This window comes from Oncorhynchus keta, chromosome 6 (genome assembly GCF_023373465.1).
Source record: "Oncorhynchus keta strain PuntledgeMale-10-30-2019 chromosome 6, Oket_V2, whole genome shotgun sequence".
Lineage (NCBI taxonomy): Eukaryota > Metazoa > Chordata > Actinopteri > Salmoniformes > Salmonidae > Oncorhynchus > Oncorhynchus keta.
In genome coordinates this window covers 7639276-7665230 of record NC_068426.1, presented here as the reverse complement: position 1 = coordinate 7665230, position 25955 = coordinate 7639276, and the positions used below count along the sequence as shown (strand labels likewise).

The 25955-nt window shown below is 38.9% G+C and overlaps 1 protein-coding gene across 1 annotated transcript in view; it reads right to left on the bottom strand.

Moving 5' to 3' along the window:
- LOC118379798 (protein furry homolog) overlaps window positions 1-25955 on the bottom strand; it is a 189981-nt gene that overhangs the window by 26520 nt on the left and 137506 nt on the right. Inside the window, 9 exon segments of the mRNA XM_052521747.1 lie at window positions 11101-11299; window positions 11525-11960; window positions 13950-14044; window positions 15531-15718; window positions 16799-16920; window positions 19395-19614; window positions 19897-19990; window positions 21428-21519; window positions 23706-23809. Coding sequence (XP_052377707.1) covers window positions 11101-11299; window positions 11525-11960; window positions 13950-14044; window positions 15531-15718; window positions 16799-16920; window positions 19395-19614; window positions 19897-19990; window positions 21428-21519; window positions 23706-23809 — 1550 coding nt within the window.

Sequence of the window (25955 nt, the reverse complement as noted above, 5' to 3'; positions counted from 1 at the left end):
ACATGATACATAACAACACATAACACATAACAACACATGATACATAACAACACATGACACATAACAACACATGACACATAACAACACATGATACATAACAACACATAACAACACATGACACATAACAACACATGACACATAACAACACATGATACATAACAACACATGATACATAACAACACATGATACATAACAACACATGACACATAACAACACATGATACATAACAACACATGACACATAACAACACATGATACATAACAACACATGACACATAACAACACATGATACATAACAACACATGACACATAACAACACATGATACATAACAACACATGATACATAACAACACATGATACATAACAACACATGATACATAACAACACATGACACATAACAACACATGACACATAACAACACACACATGACACATAACAACACATGACACATAACAACACATGACACATAACAACACATGACACATAACAACACATGACACATAACAACACATGACACATAACAACACATGACAACACATGACACATAACAACACATGACACATAACAACACATGACACATAACAACACATAACAACACATAACAACACACGACACATAACAACACATGACACATAACAACACATGACACATAACAACACATGATACATAACAACACATGATACATAACAACACATGACACATAACAACACATGACACATAACAACACATAACAAACAACACATGACACATAACAACACATAACAACACATAACAACACATGACACATAACAACACATAACAACACATAACAACACATGACACATAACAACACATAACAACACATAACAACACATGACACATAACAACACATAACACATAACAACACATAACAACACATAACAACACATGACACATAACAACACATGACACATAACAACACATAACACATAACAACACATAACAACACATAACAACACATGACACATAACAACACATAACAACACATGACACATAACAACACATGACACATAACAACACATGACACATAACAACACATAACAACACACGACACATAACAACACACAACACATAACAACACATAACAACACATAACAACACATAACAACACATAACAACACATAACACATAACAACACATAACAACACATAACAACACATAACAACACATAACAACACATAACAACACATGACACATAACAACACACAACACATAACAACACATAACAACACATAACAACACATAACAACACATAACAACACATAACAACACATAACAACACATGACACATAACAACACATGACAACACATAACAACACATGACACATAACAACACATGACACATAACAACACATAACAACACATAACAACACATAACAACACATAACAACACATAACAACACATAACAACACATGACACATAACAACACATAACAACACATAACAACACATGACACATGACACATAACAACACATAACAACACATAACAACACATAACAACACATAACAACACATAACAACACATGACACATAACAACACACAACACATAACAACACATAACAACACATAACAACACATAACAACACATAACAACACATAACAACACATAACAACACATGACACATAACAACACATAACAACACATAACAAACAACACACGACACATAACAACACATGATACATAACAACACATGACACATAACAACACATGACACATAACAACACATAACAACACATAACAAACAACACACGACACATAACAACACATGACACATAACAACACATGATACATAACAACACATAACAACACATGACACATAACAACACACAACACATAACAACACATAACAACACATAACAACACATAACACATAACAACACATAACAACACATAACAACACATAACAACACATAACAACACACAACACATAACAACACATGACACATAACAACACATGACACATAACAACACATAACAACACATAACACATAACAACACATGACACATAACAACACATGACACATAACAACACACAACACATAACAACACATAACACATAACAACACATAACACATAACAACACATAACACATAACAACACATAACAACACATAACAACACATAACAACACATGACACATAACAACACACGACACATAACAACACATGACAACACACGACACATAATAACACATGACAACACATAACAACACACGACACATAACAACACATGACACATAACAACACATGACAACACATAACAACACAACACATAACAACACATGACAACACATAACAACACATGACACATAACAACACATGATACATAACAACACATGACAACACATAACAACACATGATACATAACAACACATGACAACACATAACAACACACGACACATAACAACACATGATACATAACAACACATGACACATAACAACACATGACACATAACAACACATGACACATAACAACACACAACACATAACAACACATGACACATAACAACACATGACACATAACAACACATAACAACACATGACAACACATGATACATAACAACACATAACAACACATGACACATAACAACACATGATACATAACAACACATGACACATAACAACACATAACAACACATAACAACACATGATACATAACAACACATAACAACACATGATACATAACAACACATAACAACACATGACACATAACAACACATACATAACAACACATGATACATAACAACACATGACACATAACAACACATGACACATAACAACACATGACACATAACAACACATGATACATAACAACACATGACACATAACAACACATGACAACACATAACAACACATAACAACACATAACAACACATGACACATAACAACACATGACACATAACAACACATAATAACAACACATAACAACAATGACACATAACAACACATGATACATAACAACACATGACACATAACAACACATAACAACACATAACAAACATGATACATAACAACACATAACAACACATGATACATAACAACACATAACAACACATGACACATAACAACACATGACACATAACAACACATGACACATAACAACACATGACACATAACAACACATGATACATAACAACACATGATACATAACAACACATGACACATAACAACACATGATACATAACAACACATGATACATAACAACACAATGACACATAACAACACATGACACATAACAACACATGACACATAACAACACACATAACAAACACATAACAACACATGACACATAACAACACATGACACAAACAAACATGACACATAACAACACATGACACATAACAACACATGACACATAACAACACATGACACATAACAACACATAACAACACATGACACATAACAACACATGACATAATAACAACACATAACAACACATGACACATAACAACACATAACAACACATGACACATAACAACACATGACACATAACAACACATGACACATAACAACACATAACAACACATGACACATAACAACACATGATACATAACAACACATGATACATAACAACACATGACACATAACAACACATAACAAACATAACACATGACACATAACAACACATAACAAACAACACATGACACATAACAACACATGATACATAACAACACATGACACATAACAACACATAACAAACAACACATGACACATAACAACACATAACAAACAACACATGACACATAACAACACATGACACATAACAACACATAACAACACATAACAACACATGACACATAACAACACATAACAACACATGACACATGACACATAACAACACATAACAACACATGACACATAACAACACATAACAAACAACACATGACACATAACAACACATGAACATGACACATAACAACACATAACAACACACGACACATAACAACACATAACATGACACATAACAACACATAACAAACAAACATGACACATAACAACACATGACACATAACAACACATAACAACACATGACACATAACAACACATAACAAACAACACACGACACATAACAACACATGACACATGACACATAACAACACATAACAACACATAACAACACAACACATAACAACACATGACACATGACACATAACAACACATAACAACACATGACACATAACAACACACGACACATAATAACACATAACAACACATAACAACACATAACAACACATGATACATAACAACACATGACACATAACAACACAACACATAACAACACATAACAACACATAACAACACATGACACATAACAACACATGACACATAACAACACATGACAACACATAACAACACATGACACATAACAACACATGACAACACATAACAACACATGACACATAACAACACATGACACATAACAACACATGACACATAACAACACATGACACATAACAACACATGACACATAACAACACATGACACATAACAAACATGACACATAACAACACATAACAAACAACACATGACACATAACAACACATGACACATAACAACACATAACAACACATAACAAACAACACATGACACATAACAACACATAACAACACATAACAACACATGACACATGACAACACATAACAACACATGACAACACATAACAACACATGACAACACATAACAACACATGACAACACATAACAACACATGACAACACATAACAACACACGACACATAACAACACATGACACATGACACATAACAACACATAACAACACACAACACATAACAACACATGACAACACATAACAACACATGACACAACACATAACAACACATGACAACACATAACAACACATGACAACACATAACAACACATGACACATGACACACGACACATAACAACACATAACAACACATGACACATGACACATAACAACACATGACAACACATAACAACACATGACACACGACACATAACAACACACGACACATGACACATAACAACACATGACACATAACAACACATGACACATAACAACACATAACAACACATAACAACACATAACAACACATGACACATGACAACACATAACAACACATGACAACACATAACAACACATAACAACACATAACAACACATAACAACACATGACACATAACAACACATGACACATAACAACACATGACACATAACAACACATAACAACACATAACAACACATAACAACACATGACACATGACAACACATAACAACACATAACAACACATGACAACACATAACAACACATAACAACACATGACACATAACAACACATGACACATAACAACACATAACAACACATAACAACACATAACAACACATAACAACACATAACAACACATAACACGACACATAACAACACATGACACATGACACATAACAACACATGACAACACATAACAACACATGACACATAACAACACATAACAACACATAACAACACATAACAACACATAACAACACATAACAACACATAACAACACATGACACATGACACATAACAACACATAACAACACATAACAACACATAACAACACATAACAACACACACATGACACATAACAACACATAACAACACATAACAACACACAACACATGACACATAACATGACACATAACAACACATGACACATAACAACACATGACACATAACAACACATGACACATAACAACACATAACAACACATGACACATAACAACACATGACACATAACAACACACGACACATAACAACACATAACAACACATGACACATAACAACACATGACACATAACAACACATGACACATAACAACACATAACAACACATAACAACACATGACACATAACAACACATAACAACACATAACAACACATAACAACACATGACACATAACAACACATGACACATAACAACACATGACACATAACAACACACGACACATAACAACACATAACAACACATGACACATAACAACACATGATACATAACAACACATGATACATAACAACACATGACACATAACAACACATAACAAACAACACATGACACATAACAACACATAACAAACAACACATGACACATAACAACACATGATACATAACAACACATGACACATAACAACACATAACAAACAACACATGACACATAACAACACATAACAAACAACACATGACACATAACAACACATGACACATAACAACACATAACAACACATAACAAACAACACATGACACATGACACATAACAACACATGACACATGACACATAACAACACATAACAACACATAACAACACACGACACATAACAACACATGACACATGACACATAACAACACATAACAACACATGACAACACATAACAACACATGACACATAACAACACATAACAACACATGACACATAACAACACATAACAAACAACACATGACACATAACAACACATGACACATAACAACACATAACAACACATGACACATAACAACACATAACAAACAACACAACACATAACAACACATAACAACACATAACAACACATAACAACACATAACAACACAACACATAACAACACATGAACATGACACATAACAACACATAACAAACAACACATGACACATAACAACACATGACACATAACAACACATAACAACACATGACACATAACAACACATAACAAACAACACGACACATAACAACACATGACACATGACACATAACAACACATAACAACACATAACAACACATGACACATAACAACACATGACACATGACACATAACAACACATAACAACACACGACACATAACAACACACGACATAATAACACATGACAACACATAACAAACAACACATAACAACACATGATACATAACAACACATGACAACACATAACAACACATAACAACACATAACAACACATAACAACACATGACACATAACAACACATGATACATAACAACACATGACAACACATAACAACACATGATACATAACAACACATGACAACACATAACAACACACGACACATAACAACACATATACATAACAACACAACACATAACAACACATGACACATAACAACACATGACACATAACAACACATGACACATAACAACACATGACACATAACAACACATAACAAACAACACATGACACATAACAACACATAACACATAACAACACATAACAACACATAATAACAACACATGACACATAACAACACATAACAACACATAACAACACATGACACATAACAACACATGACACATGACACATAACAACACATAACAACACATGACAACACATAACAACACATGACACATAACAACACATAACAACACATAACAAACAACACATGACACATAACAACACATGACACATAACAACACATAACAACACATAACAACACATGACACATAACAACACAACAACACATAACAACACATAACAACACATAACAACACACACATGACACATAACAACACATAACAACACATAACAACACACATGACACAACACATAACAACACATAACAACACATGAACATGACACATAACAACACATGACAACACATAACAACACACGACACATGACACATAACAACACATAACAACACATAACAACACATGACACATAACAACACATGACACATAACAACACATAACAACACATAACAACACATGACACATAACAACACATAACAACACATGACACATAACAACACATAACAACACATAACAACACATAACAACACATGACACATAACAACACATGACACATAACAACACATGACACATAACAACACATAACAACACATGACACATAACAACACATGACACATAACAACACATAACAACACATAACAACACATAACAACACATGACACATAACAACACATGACACATAACAACACATGACACATAACAACACATAACACATAACAACACATAACAACACATAACAACACATGACACATAACAACACATGACACATAACAACACACATGACACATAACAACACATAACAACACATAACAACACATGACACATAACAACACATAACAACACATAACAACACATAACAACACATGACACATAACAACACATAACAACACATAACAACACACGATGACACATAACAACACATGACACATAACAACACATGAACACATAACAACACATAACAACACATAACAACACATGACAACACATAACAACACATGACACATGACAACACATGACACATAACAACACATAACAACACATGACAACACATGACACATAACAACACATGACACATAACAACACATGACACATAACAACACATAACAACACATAACAACACATGACACATGTAGGCTACAGTATTAAGGATTAGAAGGGTTCTATGCAAACCCAAGATAAATTAACATATATACAAACACATCCCAGGGTATATACACATATATACAAACACATCCCAAGGTATATACACATATATACAAACACATCCCAAGATATATACATATATATACAAACACATCCCAAGGTATATACACATATATACAAACACATCCCAAGATATATACATATATATACAAACACATCCCAAGGTATATACACATATATACAAGTATATACACATATATACAAACACATCGCAAGGTATATACACATATATACAAACACATCGCAAGGTATATACACATATATACAAACACATCCCAAGGTATATACACATATATACAGACACATCCCAAGGTATATACACATATATACAAACACATCCCAAGGTATATACACATATATACAAACACGTCCCAAGATATATACATATATATACAAACACATCCCAAGGTATATACACATATATACAAACACGTCCCAAGGTATATACACATATATACAAACACGTCCCAAGATATATACATATATATACAAACACATCCCAAGGTATATACACATATATACAAGTATATACACATATATACAAACACATCGCAAGGTATATACACATATATACAAACACATCGCAAGGTATATACACATATATACAAACACATCCCAAGGTATATACACATATATACAAACACATCCCAAGGTATATACATATATATACAAACACGTCCCAAGATATATACATATATATACAAACACATCCCAAGGTATATACAAATATATACAAACACGTCCCAAGGTATATACAAATATATACAAACACGTCCCAAGATATATACATATATATACAAACACATCCCAAGGTATATACAAATATATACAAACACGTCCCAAGATATATACATATATATACAAACACAGATTCAAACTTCAAGATCTCATGAGTTTAATGTAATGTAATGTTATACTGGTCTATACCTGCCCACGGAGGGTAGGGGGTTATACTGGTCTATACCTGCCCACGGAGGGTAGGGGGTTATACTGGTCTATACCTGCCCACGGAGGGTAGAGGGTTATACTGGTCTATATCTGGAGGGTAGAGGTTTATACTGGTCTATATCTGGAGGGTAGAGGGTTATACTGGTCTATACCTGCCCACGGAGGGTAGGGGGTTATACTGGTCTATATCTGGAGGGTAGAGGGTTATACTGGTCTATACCTGCCCACGGAGGGTAGGGGGTTATACTGGTCTATACCTGCCCACGGAGGGTAGGGGGTTATACTGGTCTATACCTGCCCACGGAGGGTAGAGGGTTATACTGGTCTATATCTGGAGGGAAGAGGGTTATACTGGTCTATATCTGGAGGGTAGAGGGTTATACTGGTCTATATCTGGAGGGTAGAGGGTTATACTGGTCTATACCTGGAGGGTAGGGGGCTATACTGGTCTATACCTGGAGGGTAGAGGGTTATACTGGTCTATATCTGGAGGGTAGAGGGTTATACTGGTCTATATCTGGAGGGTAGAGGGTTATACTGGTCTATACTTGGAGGGTAGAGGGTTATACTGGTCTATATCTGGAGGGTAGAGGGTTATACTGGTCTATACTTGGAGGGTAGAGGGTTATACTGGTCTATATCTGGAGGGTAGAGGGTTATACTGGTCTATATCTGGAGGGTAGAGGGTTATACTGGTCTATACCTGGAGGGTAGGGGGCTATACTGGTCTATACCTGGAGGGAAGAGGGTTATACTGGTCTATACCTGGAGGGTAGGGGGCTATACTGGTCTATATCTGGAGGGTAGAGGGTTATACTGGTCTATACCTGGAGGGTAGGGGGTTATACTGGTCTATACCTGGAGGGTAGGGGGCTATACTGGTCTATATCTGGAGGGTAGAGGGTTATACTGGTCTATACCTGGAGGGTAGAGGGTTATACTGGTCTATACCTGGAGGGAAGAGGGTTATACTGGTCTATACCTAGAGGGTAGGGGGCTATACTGGTCTATATCTGGAGGGTAGAGGGTTATACTGGTCTATACCTGGAGGGTAGGGGGTTATACTGGTCTATACCTGGAGGGTAGAGGGTTATACTGGTCTATATCTGGAGGGTAGAGGGTTATACTGGTCTATACTTGGAGGGTAGAGGGTTATACTGGTCTATATCTGGAGGGTAGAGGGCTATACTGGTCTATATCTGGAGGGTAGGGGGTTATACTGGTCTATACCTGGAGGGTAGGGGGTTATACTGGTCTATACCTGGAGGGTAGGGGGCTATACTGGTCTATATCTGGAGGGTAGAGGGTTATACTGGTCTATACCTGGAGGGTAGGGGGTTATACTGGTCTATACCTGGAGGGAAGAGGGTTATACTGGTCTATACCTGGAGGGTAGGGGGCTATACTGGTCTATACCTGGAGGGTAGGGGGCTATACTGGTCTATACCTGGAGGGTAGGGGATATACTGGTCATTCAGTGTGTGTTATGTCAGATGTAATTGGTTCCCTCTTCTTCCTCCCTTGTTTTTTTGTAAATGTCACAGAGGGTAAATGTCAAAGTGTTAGCCTCCAGCTGTACATCCTACATGTATCTCTCTACATCTTTTACCCAATGGGATTGTTTCGTTATGGTCCTTGATTAATCAATAGATTGATTGATTGACAGACTGACTAATCAATACCTACCTATAGCCTGTGATGTGTCGACCACGGGGACTCGTGAGACAGGTGTGAGCTGACAGAAGAGTTGCAGGGTGAGGTCAGAGGTCGTCTGGGAGGTGAAGCCCTTTAACAACAGCTGTTGTAGTCCAGAAAAACCACTCCATCTCAGCTGGGCCTGCAGCTTCTCCAAACGCTCACGGTTCTCCGCCCGGTCCAGGGGCACCTGGGAAATGGAGTTCCGGTTTAACTTCAGAGTTCTCTACGTATGTACAGGGTACATTCTTATCACATGTATTATCAACCTTTGGCAGTAACTTGTGGATGAAGCCATTGCATTATCATTACATTTCTATCACAAAACCCATAGCACCTTAGACAGCAGCTTGTGGACCATGTTTAAACGACCCACCTTAGACAGTAGCTTGTGGACCATGTTTACACGACCCACCTTAGACAGCAGCTTGTGTACCAGCCTGAGGGACATCTGATACTCAAACTCAAAATCTGACTCCATGAGTGACACCGCCACCCAGAACACGGTAGCCAATAGGGACGAAGGATGGGACACGTGGGCAGGATCAGACAGCACGCTAGGATCAATTCGATTAGTCGACGCCGAGGAGGCGTGTATACTCCGTCCGGGCCGGCCCAGGCCGTGATTGGTGCAGGCCTGGATGCGGTCAAGGGTAGCGCTGCGAGGCGGATCGTGTGATTGGTTGCCGCTCTCACCAAACTTTTTGGGTACAGAATAGGACCGCTGGTGTCGGCTGCGTTCGGCTGAGAGGCCGCTAAGCCCCACCCCCGGCAGGTTGAGCTGGCCAGTGCTCTTCCTGTTAAACTGCTTCTCAAGCTTCTCATTGGTCAAAAAGTCTGGGGAGGAGGTCCTACAGAGGGGTTAGAAAGAACAAAGCTAGAGTAAATAGTTGACCATACTGTTAACTAAACCAACTGTCTAAGTAGGCTCTTTCCTATGCTGATTCAGATAAAGACTGTAACATAAAGACTGTAACATAAAGACTAACATAAAGACTGTAACATAAATACTAACATAAAGACTGTAACATAAAGACTAACATAAAGACTGTAACATAAAGACTGTAACATAAAGACTAACATAAAGACTGTAACATAAATACTAACATAAAGACTAACATAAAGACTGTAACATAAAGACTAACATAAAGACTAACATAAAGACTGTAACATAAAGACTGTAACATAAAGACTGTAACATAAAGACTAACATAAAGACTGTAACATAAAGACTGTAACATAAAGACTAACATAAAGACTGTAACATAAAGACTAACATAAAGACTGTAACATAAAGACTAACATAAAGACTGTAACATAAAGACTGTAACATAAAGACTGTAACATAAAGACTAACATAAAGACTGTAACATAAAGACTGTAACATAAAGACTGTAACATAAAGACTGTAACATAAAGACTAACATAAAGACTAACATAAAGACTGTAACATAAAGACTGTAACATAAAGACTGTAACATAAAGACTAACATAAAGACTGTAACATAAAGACTGTAACATAAAGACTAACATAAAGACTGTAACATAAAGACTGTAACATAAAGACTGTAACATAAAGACTAACATAAAGACTGTAACATAAAGACTGTAACATAAAGACTAACATAAAGACTGTAACATAAAGACTAACATAAAGACTAACATAAAGACTGTAACATAAAGACTGTAACATAAAGACTGTAACATAAAGACTAACATAAAGACTGTAACATAAAGACTAACATAAAGACTGTAACATAAAGACTGTAACATAAAGACTGTAACATAAAGACTAACATAAAGACTAACATAAAGACTGTAACATAAAGACTGTAACATAAAGACCAACATAAAGACTGTAACATAAAGACTGTAACATAAAGACTGTAATATAAAGACTGTAACATAAAGACTGTAACATAAAGACTGTAACATAAAGACTGTAACATAAAGACTAACATAAAGACTGTAACATAAAGACTGTAACATAAAGACTAACATAAAGACTGTAACATAAAGACTAACATAAAGACTGTAACATAAAGACTAAAATAAAGACTGTGACATAAAGACTGTAACATAAAGACTAAAATAAAGACTGTAACATAAAGACTGTAACATAAAGACTAACACAAAGACTGTAACATAAAGACTAAAATAAAGACTGTAACATAAAGACTAACATAAAGACTGTAACATAAAGACTGTAACATAAAGACTGTAACATAAAGACTGTAACATAAAGACTAACATAAAGACTGTAACATAAAGACTGTAACATAAAGACTAACATAAAGACTGTAACATAAAGACTAACATAAAGACTGTAACATAAAGACTGTAACATAAAGACTGTAACATAAAGACTGTAACATAAAGACTGTAACATAAAGACTAACATAAAGACTGTAACATAAAGACTGTAACATAAAGACTGTAACATAAAGACTGTAACATAAAGACTGTAACATAAAGACTAACATAAAGACTGTAACATAAAGACTGTAACATAAAGACTGTAACATAAAGACTGTAACATAAAGACTAACATAAAGACTGTAACATAAAGACTGTAACATAAAGACTAACATAAAGACTGTAACATAAAGACTGTAACATAAAGACTCAAGACATCTAACATAACAGATGTAAATAAAGACAGGTGAAATAGAACTAACATAAAGACTGGTCAAAGACAACATAAAGACTGTAACATAAAGACTAACATAAAGACTGTAACATAAAGACTAACATAAAGACTGTAACATAAAGACTGTAACATAAAGTCAAGACATCTGCATAACAGATGAAAATGTAGACAGGTGAAATAGAACTCCTACCTGGTCAGAGCAGCCATCAGATCACTGTTCTTCAGACACTCAGCCAGGTTCACCACCACGGATTCTAGAGTCAGCAACACCTCCATCACATAGCCCTGGAACACAGACATTACTGTTAGCTCCATCACATAGCCCTGGAACACAGACATTACTGTTAGCTCCATCACATAGCCCTGGAACACAGACATTACTGTTAGCTCCATCACATAGCCCTGGAACACAGACATTACTGTTAGCTCCATCACATAGCCCTGGAACACAGACATTACTGTTAGCTCCATCACATAGCCCTGGAACACAGACATTACTGTTACCTCCATCACATAGCCCTGGAACACAGACATTACTGTTACCTCCGTCACATAGCCCTGGAACACAGACATTACTGTTACCTCCATCACATAGCCCTGGAACACAGACATTACTGTTACCTCCATCACATAGCCCTGGAACACAGACATTACTGTTAGCTCCGTCACATAGCCCTGGAACACAGACATTACTGTTAGCTCCATCACATAGCCCTGGAAAACAGACATTACTGTTAGCTCCGTCACATAGCCCTGGAACACAGACATTACTGTTACCTCCATCACATAGCCCTGGAACAGACATTACTGTTAGCTCCATCACATAGCCCTGGAACACAGACATTACTGTTAGCTCCGTCACATAGCCCTGGAACACAGACATTACTGTTAGCTCCATCACATAGCCCTGGAACACAGACATTACTGTTAGCTCCGTCACATAGCCCTGGAACACAGACATTACTGTTACCTCCATCACATAGCCCTGGAACACAGACATTACTGTTACCTCCATCACATAGCCCTGGAACACAGACATTACTGTTAGCTCCGTCACATAGCCCTGGAACACAGACATTACTGTTAGCTCCATCACATAGCCCTGGAACACAGACATTACTGTTAGCTCCGTCACATAGCCCTGGAACACAGACATGACTGTTACCTTTGTTTTTACACTGCTTCTACTCACTGTTTATTATCTATGCACAGTCACTTTACAAATTACCTCGACTAATATGTACCCTTGCACATTGACTCGGTACCTTTACCCCCCTGTATATAGTCTACACATTGACTCTGTACCGGTACCCCCCTGTATATAGTCTACACATTGACTCTGTACCGGTACCCCCTGTATATAGTCTACACATTGACTCTGTACCGGTACCCCCTGTATATAGCCTCCACATTGACTCAGTACAGGTACCCCCTGTATATAGCCTCCACATTGTCTCAGTACAGGTACTATTTCTTGAACTGCACTGTTGGTTAAGGGCTTGTAAGTAAGCATTTCACGGTAAGGTCTACCAACACCTGTTGTATTTAGCGCATGTGACAAATACCATTTGATTTGTTACCTTGATCACATGGCCCTGGAGCACACACACACACACACACACACACACACACACACACACACACACACACACACACACACACACACACACACACACACACACACACACACACACACACACACACACACACACACACACACACACACACACACACACTAACGTTAGGTACAAACACACACTGATACACGTACCTGCACCTCGTCCCCGTGCTCTCCCACCACCTCTACCAATCGTGAGAGCAGGTCGGATACAGCGTGAGCGTTGATTGGCTGTTTGAGAGCTCTGAATATCTGGAAGCTCCGCCCAGCGTAGTGACGAGACGAGCTGCACAGAGCGGTCTGCAACGCTACATCACTCAACTGCTGTTCAAGGTGGAAATCTGACCAATAGAAAAAAATAATTAGAAAAGATGTCATGATTCTCCAGATACTCCAGGAACTTGTAAATAACTCCATTTCCTGGGCCCAGATTCACAAAACACTTTCTTAATAAAAATAAAATAAGAAGTTCATAAGATAGTTCGTAAGCACAATTCCTCAACAATATCTTAAGATTTAATAATTATCTTACGAACTCCTCAAATATCTTCATACAAAACTTCTTAAAATGTTTGTTGCTAGGCAACCGGTTTAGCTAGCTATCTAGCTAACAACGGTAATCAGGTTAGCATATTTCCTACTGAGATTACTGTTCTTCAACATGTTCTTTGGTTTAAAATAATCAGTACTGAAACTTTCAGATGAAGTTTGTGAGTGAATTAAACAGTTTCAATTGCTTTCATGAGATGTTTCTCTCACTGAGTTTAAGACGAGGGTTTAGCTATCTTGGAATTCAGAACAAATCCAATAACTTTATTTAAGAATCAAATTTCTTCTTAACTTTTTGCTTAAGGAGAAACATAAGAAATAGCGCAAGAACATTTCCAATAACCTTTTTGAAGAATAGCAACTTTGTTTAACTTTCTTCTTAAGTCTATATTGCTTCTTAAGAAGGTTTTGTGAATCTGGGCACAGGTCTCTTGTATGACATCATATCAATAAATTAAATGTATTTATAAAGCCCTTCTTACATCAGCTGATATCATAAAGTACTATACAGAAACCCAACCTAAAACCCCAAACAACAAGCAATGCAGGTGTAGAAGCATGGTGGCTAGGAAAAACTCCCTAGAAAGGCCAAAACCTAGGAAGAAACCTAGAGAGGAACCAGGCTATGAGCTCCATAAGAGGTGATGTGGCTTCAGGAACAACAAAAGTGCTTCAAATTAGTGATAAAACAAGTATTAGAATCACCTTTATTCACCAACTACATTAACACTCTGAATGTTACTTGGTGAAATGGTGTAGCTAGTGACAGACAACATTTAGAGATATTACACAATAAAATGCTTAAAAAATATATATTTTATCAAAAATATGGTTTAAGTTATTAATAATAAAGTTATCTGCTGGTGTGTTACCTGACTTGGACTCCTTGAAGACAGAGATGACGTGTCGGAGGAAGTTGGACAGCTGATCAGAGCTCTTACAGTTGGGGTTCTTAGGAGTGATGTCTTCGTGGACCCACAGCGGGCCAAACGCTCTGAGTATGGAGAGAACAGTACTCCAGGCACTGTGTACCCACCACCATCACACCACCACACACAGGTTACACACACAAACACACACATGCATCTACGGACACACTGCACACAGGCGACAACCACTGCCCCATATGCACACACTCTCACAGATACACAAATGGGCCGCCCCCAGGTGGTACGGGTAGGTAACAACACAATTGCCACGCTGAGCCTCAAAACAGGGGCCCCTCAGGGGTGCGTGCTCAGTCCCGCCTGTACTCCCTGTTCACTCACGACTGCACGGCCAGGCACGACACCAACACCATCATTACATTTGCCGATGACACAAATGTGGTAGGACTGATCACCGACAACGATGAGACAGCCTATAGGGAGGAGGTCAGAGACTTGGCAGTGTGGTGCCAGGACAACAACCTCTCCCTCAACGTGATCAAGACTAAGGAGATGATTGTGGACTACAGGAAAAAGAGGACCGAGCACGCCCCCATTCTCATCGACTTGGCTGTAGTGGAGCAGGTTGAGAGCTTCAAGTTCCTTGGTGTCCACATCAACAACAAACTAGAATGGTCCAAACACACCAAGACTGTCGTGAAGCGGGCACGACAAAACCTATTCCCCTTCAGGAGACTGAAAAGATTTGGCATTGATCCTGAGATCCTCAAAAGGTTTTACAGCTGCACCATTGAGAGCGTCCTGACTGGTTGCAAGGCACTGCAGAGGGTAGTGCGAACGGCCCAGTACATCACTGGGGCCAAGCTTCCTTCCATCCAGGACCTCAGTACCGGAGCGCCAAGTCCAGGTCCAAGAGGCTTCTAAACAATTTCTACCCCCAAAGCCATAAGACTCCTGAACATCTAGTCAAACGGCTACCCAGACTATGGCTTTTATGGCTTGCCTCACAAGGAGCCCGCCTGTTACGTGAATGCAGTAAGAAGCCAAGGTAAGTTGCTAACTAGCATTAAACTTAATCAATCATAATTACTAGTTATAACTACACATGGTTGATGATATTACTAGTTTATCTAGCGTGTCCTGAGTTGCATATAATCGATGCAGTGCGCATTCGCGAAAAAGGACTGTCGATGCTCCAACGTGTACCGAACCATAAACACCAATGCCTTTCTTAAAATCAATACACAGAAGTATATATTTTCAAACCTGCATATTTAGCTAAAAGAAATCCTGATGGATGCCACCCGTTAGATAAAATACGGAACGGTTCCGTATTTCATTGAGAGAATAAACGTCTTGTTTTCGAGATGATAGTTTCCGGAATGGACCATATTAATGACCTAAGGCTCGCATTTCTGTGTGTTATTATGTTATAACTAAGTCTATGATTTGATAGAGCAGTCTGACTGAGCGGTGGTAGGCACCACCAGGCTTGTAAGCATTCATTCAAACAGCACTTTCGTGCATTTTGCCAGCAGCTCTTCGCAAGCACAGCGCTGTTTATGACTCCAAGCCTATCAACTCACGAGATTAGGCTGGTGTAACCGATGTGAAATGGCTAGCTAGTTAGCTGGGTGCGCGCTAATTGCGTTTCAAATGTCACTCGCTCAGACTTGGAGTGGTTGTTTCCCTTGCTCTGCAAGGGTAACGCTGCTTTGAGGGTGGCTGTTGTCGATGTGTTTCTGGTTCGAGCCCAGGGAGGAGTGAGGAGAGGGACGGAAGCTATACTCTTACACTGGCAATGCTAAAGTGCCTATAAGAACATCCAATAGTCAAAGGTATATGAAATACAAATCGTATAGAGAGAAATAGTCCTATAATTCCTATAATAACTACAACCTAAAACTTCTTACCTGGGAATATTGAAGACTCATGTTAAAAGGAACCACCAGCTTTCATATGTTCTCATGTTCTGAGCAAGGAACTGACACGTTAGCTTTCTTACATGGCACATATTGCACTTTTACTTTCTTCTACAACACTTGGTTTTTGCAATATTTAAACCAAATTGAACATGTTTCATTGTGTATTTGAGGCTAAATTGATTTTATTGACGTATTATATTAAGTTAAAATAAGTGTTCATTCAGTATTGTTGTAATTGTCATTATTACAAATACATTTTTAAAATCATCCGATTAATCGATAGAGGCTTTTTTTGTCCTCCAATAATTGGTATCGGTGAAAAGTCATAATCGGTCGACCTCTACCTCGAAAATATTGTTAATTTTTACTGCTGCTCTTCAATGACTTTATCTCTTATTCTTATCCATATTTTTTGAAACGGCACTGTTGAGGGGCTCGTAATTAAGCATTTCACTGTAGGGTCTATTACACCTGTTGTATTCCACATGTGACTAATAAAATTAGATTTGACTTGAAATGTCGGCATTGTTTCAGTCTTAAGTGTTTGTGATTGTGTGTGTGTGTGTGTATGAGGGTGTCTCTCTCTCTCTCTCTCTCTCTCTCTCTCTCTCTCTCATTATGTGTGTGTGAGCGTGCATGCCTGCGTCTGTGTGTACCTGGTAGTTAGGAACTCTATCAGTTTGTTGGTCTTGTTGTCCGCCTCACTGGCCGTGTCCTCTAGGTCCTCCAGGTCGTCAGGGGTTACCATGGGCAGGTTACCCACACTGCCCCCCGTGCTGCCGCCGCCAAGACTGGCAGAAGAAGAGTTGGAGGAGCAGCTCATGCCAGAGTCAGCCACCGGGGACGCCTGCCACTCCCGCAGGAAGTCGGGACCACCTGACAGGAAGCAGGAAGTGAACAGCAGAGATGAACAGGTGTACCGGCAAAACTGGTTAGTGTTAAATAGGATCCTTGCTGATGATTCTGAACAGAACGGACAGAGTTGTTACTACATGCTGAAGTACTGCGTTCTCTAACCACAAATGTCTTTGTTGACACCTCTAGTGTCTGTGTGTGTGTGTGTGTGTGTGTGTGTGTGTGTGTGTGTGTGTGTGTGTGTGTGTGTGTGTGTGTGTGTGTGTGTGTGTGTGTGTGTGTGTGTGTGTGTGTGTGTGTTACCTGAGTACTGGTACTCTGGCTGATAGCTGGATTTGATGGTGAGTGTTTTGTTGTCACTGATCTCTCTGGTGAGCAGCAGCACAGAGGCTATCACCTGGAAACACACGGACGGAGCATGTTTTACAGACAATAAATCACTTCTCACACACAACTACCCACACACACACACACGCTATGAATCTAAAACACACAACCACTCAGACAGTCTTACACACAACCATAAAAACATGCTGGTCTTCTTCCTCTCTTGTGCCAAAGCTTCCCATTGGAAAACGTTTTGCTACGTTGGGCCCAACATTTCAGAGTGAATGTATTGTAATGTTAAAAAACTATGTATAACTGCCTTAATTTGGCTGGACCCCAGGAAGATAAGCTGGAACTAATGGGGATCCATAATAAACCCCAGGAAGATAAGCTGGAACTAATGGGGATCCATACTAAACCCCAGGAAAAGTAGCTGCTGTCTTGGCAGGAACTAATGGGGATCCATAATAAACCCCAGGAAGAGTCGCTGCTGCCTTGGCAGGAACTAATGGGGATCCATAATAAACCCCAGGGAGAGTCGCTGCTGCCTTGGCAGGAACTAATGGGGATCTATAATAAACCCCAGGAAGAGTAGCTGCTGCCTTGGCAGGAACTAATGGGGATCCATAATAAACCCCAGGGAGAGTCGCTGCTGCCTTGGCAGGAACTAATGGGGATCCATAATAAACCCCAGGGAGAGTCGCTGCTGCCTTGGCAGGAACTAATGGGGATCCATAATAAACCCCAGGAAGAGTAGCTGCTGCCTTGGCAGGAACTAATGGGGATCCATAATAAACCCCAGGGAGAGTCGCTGCTGCCTTGGCAGGAACTAATGGGGATCCATAATAAACCCCAGGGAGAGTCGCTGCTGCCTTGGCAGGAACTAATGGGGATCTATAATAAACCCCAGGAAGAGTAGCTGCTGCCTTGGCAGGAACTAATGGGGATCCATAATAAACCCCAGGAAGAGTAGCTGCTGCCTTGGCAGGAACTAATGGGGATCTATAATAAACCCCAGGAAGAGTAGCTGCTGCCTTGGCAGGAACTAATGGGGATCCATAATAAACCCCAGGAAGAGTAGCTGCTGCCTTGGCAGGAACTAATGGGGATCCATAATAAACCCCAGGAAGAGTAGCTGCTGCCTTGGCAGGAACTAATGGGGATCCATAATAAACCCCAGGAAGGGTAGCTGCTGCCTTGGCAGGAACTAATGGGGATCCATAATAAACCCCAGGAAGAGTAGCTGCTGCCTTGGCAGTAAGTAATGGGGATCTATAATAAACCCCAGGAAGAGTAGCTGCTGCCTTGGCAGGAACTAATGGGGATCCATAATAAACCCCAGGAAGAGAAGCTGCTGCCTTGGCAGGAACTAATGGGGATCCATAATAAACCCCAGGAAGAGTAGCTGCTGCCTTGGCAGGAACTAATGGGGATCCATAATAAACCCCAGGAAGAGTAGCTGCTGCCTTGGCAGGAACTAATGGGGATCCATAATAAATAGAAATACCTGGAAGTTGTTGTTGCAGGATAAAGCGATGAGGAGGTGGAGGAGGAGACGCTTGCTGTGTTCAAACACCTCTGGCCTGTAGTGGTCCAGACCTGGAGAATAGAGAGAACATTAGACCTGTAGGGGTCCAGACCTGGAGAATAGAGAGAACGTTAGACCTGTACGGGTCCAGACCTGGAGAATAGAGAGAACGTTAGACCTGTAGTGGTCCAGTCCTGGAGAATAGAGAGAACATTAGACCTGTAGGGGTCCAGTCCTGGAGAATAGAGAGAACATTAGACCTGTAGTGGTCTAGACCTGGAGAATAGAGAGAACGTTAGACCTGTAGGGGTCCAGTCCTGGAGAATAGAGAGAACGTTAGACCTGTAGTGGTCCAGACCTGGATAATAGAGACAACATTAAACCTGTAGGGGTCCAGACCTGGAGAATAGAGACAACATTAGACCTGTAGGGGTCCAGACCTGGAGAATAGAGACAACGTTAGACCTGTAGGGGTCCAGACCTGGAGAATAGAGAGAACATTAGACCTGTAGGGGTCCAGACCTGGAGAATAGAGAGAACGTTAGACCTGTAGTGGTCCAGACCTGGAGAATAGAGAGAACGTTAGACCTGTAGGGGTCCAGACCTGGAGAATAGAGAGAACGTTAGACCTGTAGTGGTCCAGACCTGGAGAATAGAGAGAACATTAGACCTGTAGGGGTCCAGTCCTGGAGAATAGAGAGAACATTAGACCTGTAGTGGTCTAGACCTGGAGAAAAGGAGAACATTAGACCTGGGGGTCCAGTCCTGGAGAATAGAGAGAACATTAGACCTGTAGTGGTCTAGACCTGGAGAATAGAGAGAACGTTAGACCTGTAGGGGTCCAGTCCTGGAGAATAGAGAGAACGTTAGACCTGTAGTGGTCCAGACCTGGATAATAGAGACAACATTAAACCTGTAGGGGTCCAGACCTGGAGAATAGAGACAACATTAGACCTGTAGGGGTCCAGACCTGGAGAATAGAGACAACATTAGACCTTTAGGGGTCCAGACCTGGAGAATAGAGACAACGTTAGACCTGTAGGGGTCCAGACCTTTTGGGGTCCAGGCCTTTTGGGGTCCAGACCTTTTTGGGGTCCAGACCTGTAGGGGTCCAGACCTATAGGGATCCAGGACAGGAAACAGTAAAGGCCCCATGCATGACACAAAGAAGCTCTTCAGTATAGACATGTGAGATCATAGAACTATACTGGACAAAAATATGAAACGCAACATGCAACAGTTCAAACAAGGGAATCAGTCAACTGAAATAAATTCATTAAACCCTAATCTATTAATTCCCAATGACTGGGCAGGGGCGCAGCCACCGGGAAGCCAGGCCCAGCCAATCAGGATGAGTGTTTCTCGACAAAAGCGCTTTATTACAGACAGAAATATTCAATTTAATCAGCTGTCTGGGTGTCTGGTCTCAGACAATCCCGCAGGTGAAGAGGCTGTATGTGGAGGTCCTGGGTTGTCATGGTTACACGTGGTCTGCGGTTGTGAGGCCGGCTGCACATATTATCAAATTCTCTAAAACAACGTTGGAGGCGGCTTATGGCAGAGAAATGAACATTAAATTCTCTGGCAACAGCTCTGGTGGACATTTCTGATGTCAGCATGCCAATTGCACGCTTCTTCAAAACCTGAGACATCTGTGGCATTGCGTTGTGTGACAATACTGCACATTTTAGAGTGGTCTTTTATTGTCCCCGACACAAGGCGCACATGTGTAATGATCATGCTGTTTAATCAAGCCACACCTGTCAGGTGGATGGATTATCTTGGCAAAGGAGAAATGCACACTACTACACACACAGAGGCCCACAAATACACCTCACACACACAGGCCCATGCAGTCCATCATCAACACATTTGGATGAATTATTATTATTTTGTATTTTTGAATTGAACCTTTATTTAACTAGGCAAGTCAGTGAAGAACAAATTCTTATTGACAATGACGGCCTACACACCGGCCAAACTCGGACGATGCTGAGCCAATTGTGCGCCGCCCTATGAGACTCCCAATTACGTCCGGTTGTGATACAGCCTGGAATCGAACCAGGGTGTCTGTAGTGACGCCTCTAGCACTGAGATGCAGTACCTTAGACCGCTGCGCCACTCAGTGTGTGTGTGCGCGCGCATGTGTGTGTGTGCGTGTGTGTGTGTGCGTGCGTGTGTGTGTGTGTCTGTGCATGTGTGCGTACGAGAGCGAGACCAAACACAGACAAACAGAGACACAGAGAAGGTACTGTACCTAAGAAGAGGGCGTGCAGCAGTAGTGGAAGGTGAAGGGCCCAGTCCTCTCTCACACTGTGGTCCACCACCATCTCTGTCATGAAGATCACTGCTATGTTACACCTGAGAGAACGCACAACACAACACATGATTGAGTTAGTTAACCTGTACAAATGAACAAAGGGAATAAAAAGGAATTTGCAAGTATCTGCACATTTCAGACAGAGATGTTTATATCGTCTTACTGAGACAGAGATGTTTTGTATTGTCTTATTGAGAAAAAGGAATTTGCAAGTATCTGCACATTTCAGACAGAGATGTTTATATCGTTTTACTGAGACAGAGATGTTTATATTGTCTTATTGAGAAAAAGGAATTTGCAAGTATCTGCACATTTCAGACAGAGATGTTTATATCGTCTTACTGAGACAGAGATGTTTATATTGTCTTACTGAGACAGAGATGTTTATATTGTTTTACTGAGACAGAGATGTTTATATTGTTTTACTGAGACAGAGATGTTTATATTGTCTTACTGAGACAGAGATGTTTATATTGTTTTACTGAGACAGAGATGTTTATATTGTCTTATTGAGAAAAAGGAATTTGCAAGTATCTGCACATTTCATACAGAGATGTTTATATTGTTTTACTGAGACAGAGATGTTTATATTATCTTACTGAGACAGAGATGTTTATATTGTCTTACTGAGACAGAGATGGTTATATTGTTTTACTGAGACAGAGATGTTTATATTTTCTTACTGAGACAGAGATGTTTATATTGTTTTACTGAGACAGAGATGTTTATATTATCTTACTGAGACAGAGATGTTTATATTGTCTTACTGAGACAGAGATGGTTATATTGTTTTACTGAGACAGAGATGTTTATATTTTCTTACTGAGACAGAGATGATTATATTATCTTACTGAGACAGAGATGATTATATTATCTTACTGAGACAGAGATGTTTATATTGTTTTACTGAGACAGAGATGTTTATATTGTTTTACTGAGACAGAGATGTTTATATTGTCTTACTGAGACAGAGATGTTTATATTGTTTTACTGAGACAGAGATGTTTATATTGTCTTATTGAGACAGAGATGATTATATTGTCTTATTGAGAAAAAGGAATTTGCACGTATCTGCACATTTGAAAAAACACATTTTGGAACACAAATAGAGGTCTTGATATAAACATGCTACATTAACATGAACTTTTAACGTTTTTTTTCTCCCAAACAATTTATTTTATGACATTGTCATACAGTCCAACCATAGAGAAGAACACGCACACAGTTGACAGACAGCATTTTAAATAGACACACGTTTTTCATCGACAGTGTCGTTGTATGTCTCTCTATTGATATCTCTGATCTCTGATCTCTTTCTTACTGAGACAGAGATGATTATATTATCTTACTGAGACAGAGATTATTATGTTGTTTTACTGAGACAGAGATGTTTATATTGTCTTACTGAGACAGAGATGTTTATATTATCTTACTGAGACAGAGATGTTTATATTGTCTTACTGAGACAGAGATTATTATATTGTTTTTACAGAGATGTTTATATTTTCTTACTGAGACAGAGATGTTTATATTATCTTACTGAGACAGAGATGTTTATATTGTCTTACTGAGACAGAGATGATTATATTGTTTTACTGAGACAGAGATGTTTATATTATCTTACTGAGACAGAGATGTTTATATTGTTTTACTGAGACAGAGATGATTATATTGTTTTTACAGAGATGTTTATATTATCTTACTGAGACAGAGATGTTTATATTATCTTACTGAGACAGAGATGTTTATATTGTTTTACTGAGACAGAGATGTTTATATTATCTTACTGAGACAGAGATGTTTATATTATCTTACTGAGACAGAGATGTTTATATTGTTTTACTGAGACAGAGATGTTTATATTATCTTACTGAGACAGAGATGTTTATATTATCTTACTGAGACAGAGATGTTTATATTGATCTTACTGAGACAGAGATGTTTATATTTTCTTACTGAGACAGAGATGTTTATATTATCTTACTGAGACAGAGATGATTATATTGTTTTACTGAGACAGAGATGATTATATTGTTTTACTGAGACAGAGATGTTTATATTTTCTTACTGAGACAGAGATGTTTATATTTTCTTACTGAGACAGAGATGATTATATTGTTTTACTGAGACAGAGATAATTATATTATCTCAGCAAGCCAGCAGCATACCACCCTGCATACCACTGCT